Source organism: Notamacropus eugenii, chromosome 1 (genome assembly GCF_028372415.1).
Source record: "Notamacropus eugenii isolate mMacEug1 chromosome 1, mMacEug1.pri_v2, whole genome shotgun sequence".
Taxonomy (NCBI): domain Eukaryota; kingdom Metazoa; phylum Chordata; class Mammalia; order Diprotodontia; family Macropodidae; genus Notamacropus; species Notamacropus eugenii.
Genome location: NC_092872.1, coordinates 7672376 through 7687457, shown reverse-complemented (window position 1 = coordinate 7687457; position 15082 = coordinate 7672376). Strand labels below are relative to the sequence as shown.

The 15082-nt window shown below is 36.1% G+C and overlaps 1 protein-coding gene and 1 pseudogene across 2 annotated transcripts in view; one reads left to right on the top strand and one right to left on the bottom strand.

Annotated features, from left to right (window-relative positions):
- The window catches only part of PRKAR2A (protein kinase cAMP-dependent type II regulatory subunit alpha), a 120718-nt gene that overhangs the window by 23664 nt on the left and 81972 nt on the right, over positions 1-15082 (bottom strand). For both annotated transcript variants that reach the window (XM_072651755.1, XM_072651760.1), the window contains exons 6-8: positions 14654-14807; positions 8539-8640; positions 5590-5664 (exon numbers count right to left, since the gene is read on the bottom strand). In XM_072651755.1, the coding sequence (XP_072507856.1) occupies positions 5590-5664; positions 8539-8640; positions 14654-14807 (331 nt within the window). The remainder of the gene's footprint in view (positions 1-5589; positions 5665-8538; positions 8641-14653; positions 14808-15082) is intronic.
- On the top strand, positions 10201-12401 carry LOC140520586 (tudor domain-containing protein 3 pseudogene; annotated as a pseudogene).

Here is a 15082-nt window from a genome sequence, read left to right as displayed (position 1 = left end):
GGCATCTGATCAACTGTCAGACTTTCAAGACTTTGTTTAGAAAAACAGAAAACAAACAACCTGAACTAAATAGAAGACTTGACATACAAGAGCCAAGAGAGACAAAAGGTACATACCAAAGACTGATTACAAGGGATTCAATAAGGATAGATTATTTCCTTTTTATACATGTAAAATGTAAAAGTATGTCTAAGATTCTGATTAATAATTGGGTAGGTCATAAGAAAGACTGGGGTAAACCTGAGTATGATATGAATTTAAAAAGTAAAACCATTTAGAAAGAGCTAAAAAGAGTATTTTATACAAATGAGGTGCAAGAGGAAGAATGGATACAGAGGAATTAGATGGAAGAGGAGGGCTGGTATTTCTGGCAACCTACTCTCATTGGGAATGAGTTTAAGAGGGAACAATAAATACATACATAGTTTCAAGAGTATAAAAGTCTTCTAAATTGAGAAGAGATAAAATAAGGGAGGAGAGGACAGGGGAGGGATCCTTGGAGGGGGGTAGGCAAGTAACAGGAGGGCAAGGTGGTGGGTAGGAGTAAAGCCGAGGAAGCAGGAGGGAGAGGAAACGAGATACACACGGACATAAAAATAAAGATCACGAGTAGACTATGTTTGGGAAAGTGTATGTCTATATATCATATATTTATAGCTATAGAGAAATACATGCCCACTTAATTGTAGTCTTCTGGGGGGAGGGTAAAAAAAAGAACCCACAGTAGAGAACGAAAGAAATCTTACAAGGAAGCAAAAGACGGACAGCTCTCAAGGGCTTTCTTGAAATGAAAATTTATTGTTACATATTTTGAATTCTCTCTTATGTTATGCTATGCACATGACATGCTCTTTTTTCTTTCTGCCTTTATTTTAAGTTCCAATATTTAAATTTATATGTTTTTGTTTCTTTTCTCTATTCTGTATTTATGTTCTGGTGTTGGAGTCTAAAATAAAATGAAAAATATTAAGACACTCATACAATTACAGAGATAACTGAACTTGCAGTCAGAAGACCTCTATCAATTACTAGATATCTGACTAAAGTTTCTTCATCTGCAAAACAGGGACGCTTATCACTTGTCTTGCCCTATTTCACAAAATTATTTTGAGGATCAAATGAGAAAATGTGTGAGAAAATACCTTAGTAATCATAAAGTGATATGTAAATATAATTGATTTTATTGCATCATTTGAATATAATTCTAACAAAAAGAAAACACAAACAAAAGCAACAAAACATATTAAACAAAAAAAATTGTTTTGGAATCCAAAATAAAAATACATGTAGTCACTGACTTAGGAATAAACTATGCTCCAGAGGATCATTTTAAGTTGGCTGTGGGGTACTCAAGAATATCCCTATATCCCATAATATAATAAAACCACAAAACTCATTTAATACATAATGTATACGACAAGATAGTACTAAAACTTTATACCACATTCTACATTTTTAAATAGATATGTAATCTTAACATTAAAGGATATACCATAAAAAATTTAAAAGAGAAGCAGATCTTTTGTCAATTTTTTAATTGGATGTAATTATTCTATACCTGATAATGCCAAACTAGATTTTAGATGTGATTAGTATAAAATGCCAAAGGTAATAAGATTAATGATTTTCCATGTGAAATAATTTGGAAATGCATTCAGCTGAACTGATGTCATCTGACTGATAAAAAGTTTTGTTTCATGTTTTAAATATATAATATTGCGTATATTTTTATTGGGTTTCTAAATTTTTTTTCTCTTACATTGTGAAATCTGGGAAATCATTGTATCAAAAATGATGCTAGACAAATAACTGTAAAAAATCTGGATATGGTTAGATTATGAATTGAGCTCTTAGAAGAATATGTTTAAAAACAGATCTTTGAAAACTATTAAATAGTCAATGGGGTATATTTTGTTTTAAAGCAGATAACAGTAACAATGATAAGATTACTAAAATGAGTTTTCCCTTAAAAATGTTTGGCTACCACTTATAAAAATTATGAAAATGTACAGGATGGTTTAAAAATATAACTTCAATACATCAATGAGTCAACTATCAGGTATTTGCTGTATGTTTGAAACCCCAGAATGTGGTTAGCTTTAATTTATAAGTAAAGGATAAATGAAATGTAACGGTTAGGCAAACATGAAAAATTAATAGTTTTCAAGTCCTAAGTTGTGGTTAGTGAAATTGTGCTATTTGAGGTAAAAATTCTTGGACTATAATTTACCATTGTTTTGAGTTTTGATTACAGGGATGGTTGTCTGCGTTGATATGAAGCCAAGAGTAGAAAATGGGATGTGCTGCAGTCTGAGAAGTGTTAGAGGTGGATGTCTGTCTCTGGGAAAAGTTGAGGGGATGACCTTGGCATGGCCTAAGGTAGGATCCTCTTGACTCAATTTCCCCATTGTTATTTCCCAATTTCCCCATTGTTATTTCCTTTCTGAACAGGAAACTTCCCCACATAGATAATCCTGAGCCTTGCTTTTGATACCCTTTAACAACATAATGAGCTGTCAGATCTGACTCATGCCTGGGGAAAAAAAAAAGTAAGGGACTTTTCCCCCTTGTTTTTGTAAATGTCAGGTCAGTCTGTGCCCCTGAGGGAACAAGTCTTGACTTTGTTATAAATATGTCCCTCTTTTTCATTTCATGGCAAATTTCAAAAACCAGGGCAAGTGGGAAGTAGAAGTTTTGTAAGGACTATATACTAAATGTATTAATTAACAGATTGATACTAGAACATCTCTGAGTTACTACAGGAAGATGCCAAGTATGAAAAAATCTTATAATTTTAATGTGCATTTGTAGTCAAATTATAATATAGGGATGATATCCTCTAAAAGGGGGAATTAGACCAAGTAATAACAAAATACAATGTAAAAGTTCTCTAATTAAATGGAATAGCAAATTTTGAGAAAGCAACTAGATTAGGCTGTTTTCTCTAAGAATTTTATCCATATGTATATGGTTGGTTTCCAAATGTGTCTAGAATGACAATCCAGGTTTAGACTATATTTTATAATAAGTTCTCAAAATTGGATTAAGGATTTTATATATAATATTGTATTGATAATTATAAAGAAAGTGAAATTATTTTTCTATTTTAAAAGAATCTATCTGACAATATTTAAAGACAGAAGAGTTCATTTTACAAGTTAGACCCTCATGAAATTTTTAAAAAGATTCTTATATGAGGTACAGGGTAAATTTAGGTAAAGACAGAAACAGCAAGTGGCACATAAAAAAACTGAAATTTTCTAAAGTTTCAGGATTAGAAAACCAATTTAAAAGATTGTACTAGACTATTAAGCTACAAGCAGAATTATCTAGGAACTTCTTCAAGTAAATTGGAACCAGAGAAGCAGAGCCCCCTTCACAGCTATCCTGAGAATGAAGCCTATTCCAGAATGTCCAAGGGAAAACACACAGGGTCCAAACAACGACATGAGACACCTGGGACTCCAAAGGAGCAGATTAAACGGCCCTTGGGAAGGGGTTACTGAGGTGCAAGGAGACGTACTGTTATTGAACACCGACGATCACTATTGTATTGCTTTGCCCTTTTATTTGTGGTGTTTTCTTGCTCACCTTGGTGACATGGAAGTCTCCTTTCTCAAAATTAGTCTACTGTGAGCCCTCTAACTACTCTGATCTGCAATGGGCCTTACATAATTCTGATTATGAATATATGAAAAACCTTACAGATTTATAGATAAGTAAGCCAGTGGGTTGCCCACTGCCCCCATGAATCAAAAGGGAGAAATTGAGGGAAGTGAATTAGAACAGGAAATGGTTAATTGTGGGAACTGAATGAACCACACTGACTCTACCTTGTGACTCAATTCTGGAGCTAACTTAAACTTAGTTTCTCTTCTATTTGACTATGGGTCTAGTCCAAATTCTGTCTTATTAGAAAACTTCATTCAGTTGTGGGAATTTGAAGAAAACCTTATTGTACTGTTTGAACCAAGACTTGCACAGCTGGTAAACTGGACCATCTCCACCTACTGTGTAGAGAGAGACCCTTAACTAAGGACCTAGGTTATGCTGATCAGAAATCCAGTAAGATCTAAAGATTGATGCAAGGCATTTTCTCCCAACTTGGAAAGTCCTTATCTTTCCTCCTATTAGAAATCAGATTACCTAATGTTGTATCCTGATTAATTGTTTCTTTTTATTTATTTGGTCTTATTTGATTGTTTTTCATGTATAAAAGTCTACAGTCCCTTGTATTTGGGATCTAACACTAAGCTGAGGAAGGGGCCTGGTCCTAATTTGTTAGTCAATTGGCATGTATTGCTTAATAAACTGAAATGCTTGGAAGATCAAACTTTTGTTTCTTCAGTCATTTCATGTTTCACTTGCCACATATACTTCTCAAAACTATGAGTAGTAGATGTATTCTTAACTAAACAAGAGACAGAGGCAATTATTACTTGTCTGACCACTGCTTCTTATTCTCCTCTGCAAGATCACCATCCATATAACATCCCCTATTGATATATCTGAAGGCTCTCTTAGCCTTCTCTTCCTACTGTCCCTTGGTGACCAAATCAACTCCCATGGATTGAATTATCATGTTTATGTATATAACTCCCAGATTTATGTATCCTGCACCCCGTATCTTTCCTGAGCTCTAGTCTTGCATCACCAACTGCCTACAGGACATTTCAAATTCAAAATGTCCAAAATAAAATTAATTATCTTTCCTTTCTACCTACCCCTCTATCACAAGTTTCTATCACTGCAGAGGGTACAATCATTCTTCCAACTTCCTAAGTCTTAGCATTATCCTCAACCCACCACTATACTTCACCCCAAATATCCTATCAGTCACAAATCTAGATATTACTATATCAACAATATTTTTCAAACTCATCCTCTTCTCACTACTCACAAAGCTACCATGTTAGTTCAAGTCTCCCCACTGGTATCCTTATCTCAAGTTTTTTCCTTCTTCAGTTTATCCTCCATATAGCTCCCAAAATGATTATCCTTGTAAAAGATGTACTCAAATTCCAATAGTTCCCTATTACCTTCCTCAAACTTCAATGCCTGTAGAATAAAATATAAACCTGTCTGTCTGGGTTATAAAACTCTTTACAACCTGGTTCTGGCCTGTTTTTCTAACCTTAAGCTTTCTATAACTGTCCTTCCCTTTGATCCTCATATACAGTACTTGATCTCGTCTTCTCCATGTCCAGAACGTACTCTTTTTGCCTGTGCCCACAGTATTGCTCATCTATTTCAAGACTCAGTTCAAGTGCTAGCTTTAACACGAAGAGCATCTTTGAAGCCCCAGTTGCTCCTGTCCTCCCCTCTTATTTGAGCCTAGAGTTGGTCTTCTATTTATTCTATATAGACTTATACATGTACATGTTGTCTTCCCTCAAAAGATTTGAAATCCTTGAGTGAAAAGACTGTTGCATTTACCTGTCTCTGTATCCCCCAGGGCCTAAGTGCTGAGAACATTATAAATTCTTGTTGAATGACTGATGAAGTAGATCTAATGAAATTCCCAAATCAGATTAGGTAAGTCATTAAAATTAATGTTAAAACAAGAAAGGAAATTCAAAGCATACTTACCTGAGCAATAATTCGTTCTCCATCTTTATAGTTCTTCTCACCTATTACATCCACAATCTTCATTCTCTCTGAAACCTGTAATAGTCCATAACCCACTAGTTATTGGACAATTCAACTGAAAAGCACACTTGTGAGCCTCCATCATATATATAAAAGTATTAAAATACCATCAACAACAACTGATTTTAGGTACAAAGAACAACATAGAATTTCAGAGCTGAAAGATACTTTAGAGATAACCCAGCCCAAAGCCCTTCATTTTAATTATATAGGAACCTAAGGAACAGAGGGGGAAAGGGACTTTCTTTTAGCTAAGTGCAACAGAACTTGTTCACAATGTTCATCCCACAGAAGTCACTGGCATAAGGGACAAGGGTTCTATTATCAACAGGATCCTGTTATAAAGGTAGTTTTATCTTTATAACAGGAGGTCCCATGGCAAGGACTATGAGAAAAAGATCATAAGAGAACTCGAGTATATTACTATTCTTTTGTTGTTAATAACTCATTAAAAATATATGAAATCAATTTCTCAGATAAATTTAGTTTTCTGGGTTTCTCTGGACATTTGTATTTGAATTTCAAAGTTCCTACTCAGCTCGAGTACTTTAATCAGAAAGAATAAAAAGTTCTCTATGTCATTAAAGGTCCATATTTTCCCCCAGAGTTGTATGGATTATACTTAGACTTTGCAGGGTAAGTTTTAAATCTCTTATCTTTTGGAATATTATAAGATCTCTCATTTTTACTGAAAGCTGCCAGGTCTCATGGTTCCTTGGTGGTCTGTTTCTTTCTATACACTAATAGTAATTTTTCTTTGATGTGAAAACTCTGGATTTTTTATGATATTTCTTGAAATTTCAAGGGTTTATCAATGTTTCTATCTTTTCCCCTGCTTCTAACATATTTGGGAAGTTTTTACCTATGATTTTGTGAAGAGCTTCTAGGTTTATTTTTTTTTTTTAAATAAAATCATGCTTTTCAGGGAACCTAATGACAATTTTTTTTTAAAAAAAGTACTTTTTCCAGTTATATGTAAAAACGATTTTAACCATTCATTTTTTTAAAAATTTGAGTTCCAAAGTCTCTCCTTACCTACTTCCTCTCTCCCTTCCATGAGAAGGCTGACAATTTGATGTAGACTATATGTGTGTAGTCATGCAAAACCTATTTCTATATTAGCCACGCTGTGAAACAAAACAAGATCACCCTGCCCCCCTCCCAAAAAACCCCTAAGAAAAATAAAGAAGAATTTTAAAAGTATGCTTCACTTTGCACTCAGACTATCAGTTCTTTCTCTAGAGGGAGATAACATTTTCCATCTTGACTATTTGGAAATGCCATCATATCCTTGAAATAGCTAAGTCATTCATAGTTTATGATTATAACTATACTGCTGTTACTGTGTACAATGTTCTGGTTCTGCTCACTTCACTCTGCTTCAGTTCATATAAGTCTTTCCAGGTTTTTCTGAAATCAGCCTGCTTGTCATTTCTTACAGCACAATGGTATTCCATTACAATCATATGCCATAACATTTTTGGTCATTCCCCAATTGATGGGTATGTTCTCAATTTCCAATTATTTGTCACCACTAAAAGAGCTGCTATAAATATTTTTACACCTATAGATCCTTTTTCTTTGACCTCTTTAGGACTGGTTCAAAGGATATGCAGGTTTTATAGCCCTTTGGGCACAGTTCCAAATAGCTCTCCAGAATGGCTGGATCAATTCACAATTCCACCAACACTATACTAGTGTTCCAGTTTTCTCACATCCCTCCAATATTTGTCATCTTCCTTTCTTGTTATATTAGCCAATCTGATAGGTGTGAGGTGACAGCTCAGTTATTTTAATTTGCATTTCTCTAATCAACAGTGATTTAGAGCATTTTTTCATATGACTATACATAGCAGCTTTGATTTTTTCATCTAAAAATTTCCTGTTCATATCCTTTAACCATTCATTGTTTGGATCCCTCCATTCTTAAACAAAGTAACAAAAAACCCCACCCTCACTTGATCCTACCATCGCTGCTAGCTATGATTCTTCTTTCCCAGATAAACTCCCTGAGAAAGCTTTGTCAGCACTTACTGCTTTCACTTCCTCTCCTCCACAATTCTAAACTTCTGTAAGCTGACTTCCAGTCTCATTATTCAATTAAAACTTCAGCTTCTCTGAATGATCTCTTCATTATACTAACAGCGATCTGGTCTTGGATAGTCTTTTCACAACACTTGTCTCCCTGGTTCTCTTCCTACTTGTTTGACAGCTCTTCAGTTTTCTTTGCTGAAACTTCCACCAGGTCACATCCACTAATTATTACAACTGCTACACTATTGTGGAGCCTTAAAGATTTGTGTTCTGGGTCCTCTTTGCTTCTCGCTCTACAACATCCCTCACTTCCTACAAGTTAAATTATCATCTCTATGTAGAGATTCCCAGATCTATACATCCAGCCCAAACTTCTCTCCACATTTCCAATTGCATTTTGACTATCTCAAACTCAATGGGCTCAAAACTAAACTTATTTCTCCCACCCAACCCTTCCTTCTTCCAAAGTCCTACTGCTTGTGCTACTGACTTTTCATTTATACTGTATACATCTTGCACATACAGAATTGCCTGCATGTTTTCTTTTCCAATAGAATGTAAGCCTTCTGAGGGCAGGGATAGTGTTTTTCCCTTTATTTAAATCCCTAGCTCCTACCACAGTGCTTAGTATATAGTAAGCATTTAATAAATCCTTCATGAATATTATTTTTTGTTTTACCTTACCATCTTCTCTCAGAAAAAATGAGTTTCCTCAGCAACTTCTGCTCATTCCCAGGAATTAAAATATATCCACATGACCTTTACCAAGAATTTTGGTACATGACTGGTTCCTCAAATTGGCATTCTTTACATCCCTTAAATGAAACAACTGTCTCTTCCTCAAGCAGCTCTTACCTCTAGGGATTTGAGTAGAGGCACAGATTCAATAAATGATTCAAACATTTTCCTCTTCTTTGCATTGTTTTTCAATATGATTCTCCTGAATGTTATTCGGTCCTACAAGAAAAACATAGATATTCTAACTTTCATATGTAAATTTTAATGACTATTGAATTACAAACAGTATTGAGTAAACTGAATGTTTATGAAAATGTCCCTTCAGTCACGGAGCAATCCCCAGCAGAAATACATCATCAGTCATCTTGATTCTCTCTTGCCACTGGACTGTGATGACTCTGGAGGAGAGAGGGAGGACGATGACTTCGTGCAATTCTGCTTCACTTAAATCCAATTCATGCATGAATCAAAAGAAATCACCCACACTATTTTTACCATTTAATGTGTGCAAAGCACTTTCCCTACAATAACTTTATAAGGTTGGCCAATTAGTATTGTCCCCATTTTACAAATTAGGAAACCGAGGCTCTGAGATGTTAAGTGAATTATGTAGAATGGCAGAGCTAGCACAGTATACCTGAGGTAGTCAGTGAAGCCAGATCTACTGATACCAAGTCCAATCCTCTATCCACTATGCCAAGTTCCCTTTCCTACTTATTTTTCAGTATGTGTCGGAAATACTTATCCAACATGATCAGCATTCAAGGACTTGGATGCTTCTGGGTTAAAAATAGCTAAGCATTGAGTAGAAATTACAATAGAGGCTAAGGATTAAAGAATGTGCATTCCCTGTTTAATATGAAACACATTTGTGCATATCTGGGAGATATAATGAAAGATGAGATTCTTCATAGAAAGATGAGAAATTTCTATCTTTCAAATGATACATGAATAAAACAAAGTCAAAAGAATGAACAAAAAAAGTGAAATATATTAGTGGAAAAACAACTCACCTGGAAAAGAGATCTAGGTGAGAGAATTTAAGAATTACAAAATCATGAGAAAAATAAACAGAAGACAATGGGATGGAGGGAGGTACACAGGTAGGAACTGTGAATGTGAATTGCCTTATCACTGGATGGGAAAGAAGAGGGAGGGAGGGAGAGAACTGGAACTCAAGATTTAAAAAGAAAGTTAAAAATAAACAATAACTTTAAAAAATTAAGTGGCACATAATTTTGTCACCTTATTTAATGCATATTTTTCTTGTCTCTAGCATATTTCTTCTTCCAATCATATTAAAAAAGATGCCACTACTAAATAAATCTTCCTGAAAATACTGTTTATCACACCACACCTCTGCTAAAAAACCCTTATCATCTCCAATACATACTTAATCAAGTCCAAACTTATACAGTCTAACATTCAAATCCTTCTCTTATCTATCCTAAATTATTCTACCTTTACATTAACTCTTTGGCTCCAGTCAAAATAGTTAACCTATTGTATTTCCTGAAAACTTTTCTGAAAGTTTCCTTCATTCAGCATGATCCCTCTCCTCTTATTCTGCCCATCCAAAACCATTTTTTAAGTGTCAGATCAAATCTTGGCTCCTTCATAAAGCATTTTTCCCTAACCAGGTCAGTAAGAAAAGGTCTTTCACAGTTTTTTGGTCTCTAGTCTGAGGCCTCCTATCCCTTCTCTCCTCCTTCCCAACACCTTCATCCACTTGGAGAGTGCCTCTGGAGCTGGATAGCTGCCATGGCTTAAGTCCTGAGCATGACTCTGTCCCAGGTGGGTTGACTAATAAGATGGAGTTTCAGCTTTTGACGATGGAACAGAGTAAAAGTATCTTTCAGACGAAGGAATCGAAGTCTGCAGAAGTTCTCCTGACAAAGTCAATATAAATGACATCATGCTGATTGCCCTCAATACAAATTTGAGAACTACTGGCAAGAAATCCTCCCTAGTGACCTTAATGGCAAAAAAGTGGGAAAGTTTGAAGGCTCATGTGTTCTACAGACTGAAAAATCCTCAGCGTTGCTGCTCCAAAGGATAACGAAGAGTCCAAAGCTGCACCAAGGAGGCTGCACTTGCAGACAACTGATGGCCATGTAAGCTCCACAGCAGTACAATTTAATTATATTTCAAAAATTAGCCTGAACCAAAGTTAAACTCTCATGCATTACTGATTACATGACTCCAATACTGTAGTCCTTGGGGGTGAAACACAACGCCTTATTGAAAAATGGGAGTTACAAAGAAGCTTGTCAAAACACAACAGAAGCAACATTGGCACTTCTGGACAGAAGTGTGTGTCTCATGTCCAAGGGGAAAGCGGAGAACTTGACTGGAGAAAATCATCGCAGGTGAGAGCCCCTGCCAAACCTCCAGGTGATAATGACGAATTTGAAAAGCAAAGAAGAGCTGCTACTGCATAAGTTTCAAAGAGCAAAGGGACGAAGACATTTGGAGGAGGTGGTGGTGCTAGAGGTAATGCTGACATGAGTATGGGAGGCAATCAGAAAAGGGAAGTTCTCCAGAAAGAAAAGATCACAAAATCTGAAGGAAAATATGAAAGTGTCTATCAAGAGCTGGTTGATGAAAAGGCTTTGAAGGACATAACAGAAATACACCTCAGTAAAGACGCATCCAGGCCGGCCCTTATGGATAATGACTGTGACTTAGAAGCAGCATTAAATGTTCTTCTCAACAGCAATAAGCAGAAACTTGTTTGGGTCTGCCAGCAAGAGGCAAAGGAAAAGGCAGGGGATGAGGAAGATGTGAAGATGTAGAGGAACTAGGAAATCCTAGGCTATCCGCACCTAGCATGCTATTTGATTTCTTGGAGTTGAAAATGGGGTCTTTAAGCATGGAAGAATCCAAATCAGAGTCTCAGTAGCTTCATCAGGAACAACAGAGACTGGTGAATAATTAACAAAATGGACTATGATCAACTATAAAAGACTATAATCAATCCAAACACCTTCCTCAAAACGATACCAGACAACCAAGGAATGAAAAACCTCCTCATTTTCAAAGGGACACTCAGAACTCAAGACAAATTTTAGAAAACAGTGGGTTATCTAGGAGCAAAGGTTCTGAAAGACAGAACTCTTCTATAGTACATGAGGCATGGACAGAAGAGAAAATTAAGTGTGATGAATCTTATGCTAAAAATGACAGAATTAAGGATATTGCATATCCTCCGACTTCTCACCAGAATGATGGTGCTTTTAAAAAAAGAGACAACTCTACGCAAAACAGACCAGGCAAAGGGGCACCATCTTATTTGGAAGTAAAAGAAAGCCCTCTTCCTCAAGAAGCCATAGACCATAATAATCAAAAGCATGGGAAAAGGGAAAATCAGGTATCAAACCCTGATCAGTTAAATGAAAGGAAAACACAAACAATAAGTAATGAAGCCTTTAGTGGTATGAAAAATGAGAAACATTTCAGTATGAATACTGATTACCCCAACTCTGATAGAACTGATGGATTCACTGGTGTACCAAATGGAGAGGTTGAAGTTTTAATGAGGAAGATGGGTTGGCCCTATTAAGTTTGCAGGATCCACCAGGGCTCCAGCTTTTGATGATAAAATGTTATTCTAAAATACTGAACCCAAAAGGTGGTCTAGGCCAATCAAGCCAGAAAAAGTATTGGAATCTTCTCTTCCCGTGGAATGTGGAAGAATGTGGAAGCCAAGAGGCGAATGCTTTGCCCTTTATTGGGAAGAGAAGTTTTACCCAGCAGAAATTGAAGCTGCTCATTCCTCTGGCATGACTGCAGTTGTTAAATTATGGAAACTACGGAGAGGTGCTTCTAAGCTACATCAGGCCTAGTCAAGCAGAAGCACGGGAAAAAGAAGAAGGCAGCTATGCTCAAACACTGGAATTCCAAAGAGGGGGTGACGGGAGCCCAGACAACCAACAAGGCCAACCCAGCAATTTTACCAGCCTCTCTGGGCTAGAAACTGAGCTTCTAACCAAAGGAGTCACTGACTAAACCGTCCTGGTCAAGACCTGATGATGGAGCTCCAGCTTTCCCTTCAGAATAACATGCAGAAGTAGTGGATATTACAATCTGAAGAAAGATGGCGAGGACTGAAGGAAAACAATTCAACTGATCCACAGAAAGGTTTGGAAAATATTCTGAATTACAGTAAAGCAAATGCTTTTTACATATAAAACAAGACAATGAGTTGTTTCTGCTATCAACAAAACCTGTGTGTGCGCGCACGCGCACGTGCACACACACACACAGAGAAATGGTCTTTTCCTCCTGCACAATTTGTTTACACAACTAATTTATCAATGGACCCTGAAGTTCCTCATGACACAACTTTCCACCGTTGTCTAAAACTGTAGTAATTGCTTAATAAATATACTGACTAAACACCTTGCTATATTATGCATAACACGAACATGTTACTATTATTTAACTTTTTATGCATTACTATTTTCTCTGCCAAACTATTTTATAATTTATGTTTTAATAGGCATTTGTCGTCTTCTTCTTTGTGTCCTTCACAGCACACTGCACGCAGGTGTTTGAGGCACAGTTGGTGCTATTTCTTGAACATAAAACAACATAAAACACTTAAAATTTACCTTTACAGGGATGCCAATAAATATTAGCAGATGTTAAAGACATAAGGTGTCTTTTACCTAAATCTATTTTGTATTAGCACTTCCTGAGATTGTTACTTTTTAAATTCATGTACAGATAATCTAAAGAACTCAGTGATTCACAGCATTCTCAGTTTCCTTTTCTGCCATTTTGCCAGCACTGCTGCAGAAGCAGTCATTATATATTTTTCTTGGTTTTATGGATTGCCCTGGGTAAACAATTCATCTATTGGTACTCACAAAATGTCTAAAGGTCTAGAGGAAGGATGCCAGTGAGCTGGGTGGATCCTCTACAGGGGACTTAGGAGGTAAATAAGAACTGCACCGGATGAGAAAGGACTGATAAACTGAAAACTGTAACACTAGAAGTAGTACAAATACTGATGAGATCATGGATCCATTCAGGAAATAGTACTTTATTAGTGAACAACTCTAAAAGTATTAGTCAGTTTAGTGACGTATAACAGATTTATTTCCCAGTATTTCTCTCTATGCTATTTCTAGAAATTTTTTAATCTATTCTCTTAATTTTATATCTGTACATTAACACTTCCTATCCGACTGAAAAAAATAATGCTATAAAATGATACCAGACATCAGATTTTTAAGACTTGTGGATTTAGAAGAGAGGACTAAAATGCAACTCACCTTCTACACAGAATTAGAATTTCCCTAAACGTTAACATCTCCCAAACTCTAGTGGCCTAAAAGCAATAGCAATAACTTTTACTGATTTAGCTATGACACCAGATAGTAGAAACCTCAACCTAGAAAAAAGCTAGGTAGGTTTAAGCACTTAAAAACTTGATTTTATTCCACCATTTATGGGATTTTCACATGTCCCTTCTACCTTGCAGACCAAACTAATAATGAAGGAAACACAGAAAATGGCATTTCATCTGCAAAGACATCAAAGATCTTTATTTAAACTAAAGGAAAGAGAGTTGGTTACATGTCATATGTCATAGTATCTTTTGGCCTAAGATAGAACATACCAGAGCAGTACAGAGTCCACAGAGAGAAGGAAGGAATAGTAGAATTAAAGAGTCAACAATCAGTAACCATTTTTAGACAAAAAAACCCAATAAACTCAATGGAAGGGATTTTAATCCTAGTATCTTAAATAAAATGCATAACTGGGGAGGTATTATATCTTACGGTTATCAGTTTTTCCTGGCATCTAATACTTGTTGTCTACTGCTGTTGGGAAATGGATAGAATGAGGTGAAAGAATGTTTGCTCACAGTGAGCTATGTTGGGATTCTTGACAATGCATAAGAGTTATCAGTAATTTCCCAGGGTAGCTTATCAGATTAATCTATTATCCTCTCTCTTCCTCTTGTCTGACAAAAACATGAACAGGAAAAAAAGGTGTATACCATAGTAAGCTAACAAAGTGAGGACTAGTAAGTGCTTATTATAGTTTACAGCCAAACTATTTTGGGAAAGTAGAAGAATGTACCTGCACAAAAATGCGATGCCCTCATGCCCAGGGGAACAGATAATCCACAGCGATAGTGATATCAAAGAGGACAAAGAGAGAACGGGAAGTATAAAGAACTGTAGGACAGAACAGGTAATACGCATTTCCCTCTACTTACCAGACCCCATAATGAACCTGCCGTTTTAGCAACTATGGTAGCAGCTCTGGGAGTGTTGTACATCAAGGCGAGTTCTCCAAAACTGCCACGATTGTCATACTGGCCAACCCGATTACTTTGATTCTCTTTTGTTACCAGAATGTCATATGAGCCACTGCAAGAACAAAGATGCCACACAGTTTATTAGAGTGGGTCATTAGGAATTATCATGTATGTATAAGCTTACTAGGAGAGTGAAGACATAAGCTTCAATTATATGAAATTATTTCCAATAAAAACCTATTTATGAACCTTTTTGTACATCTAGCATATTGCTCTACATCCTGATTAGCAGACTTTAAAAGCCCTTGTTACTTTAGCAGAATTGGGAACCATTAATCTCTCTCTGTACTTGATACTATCCCCTCTCATATTCTCTAGAGGACAGCC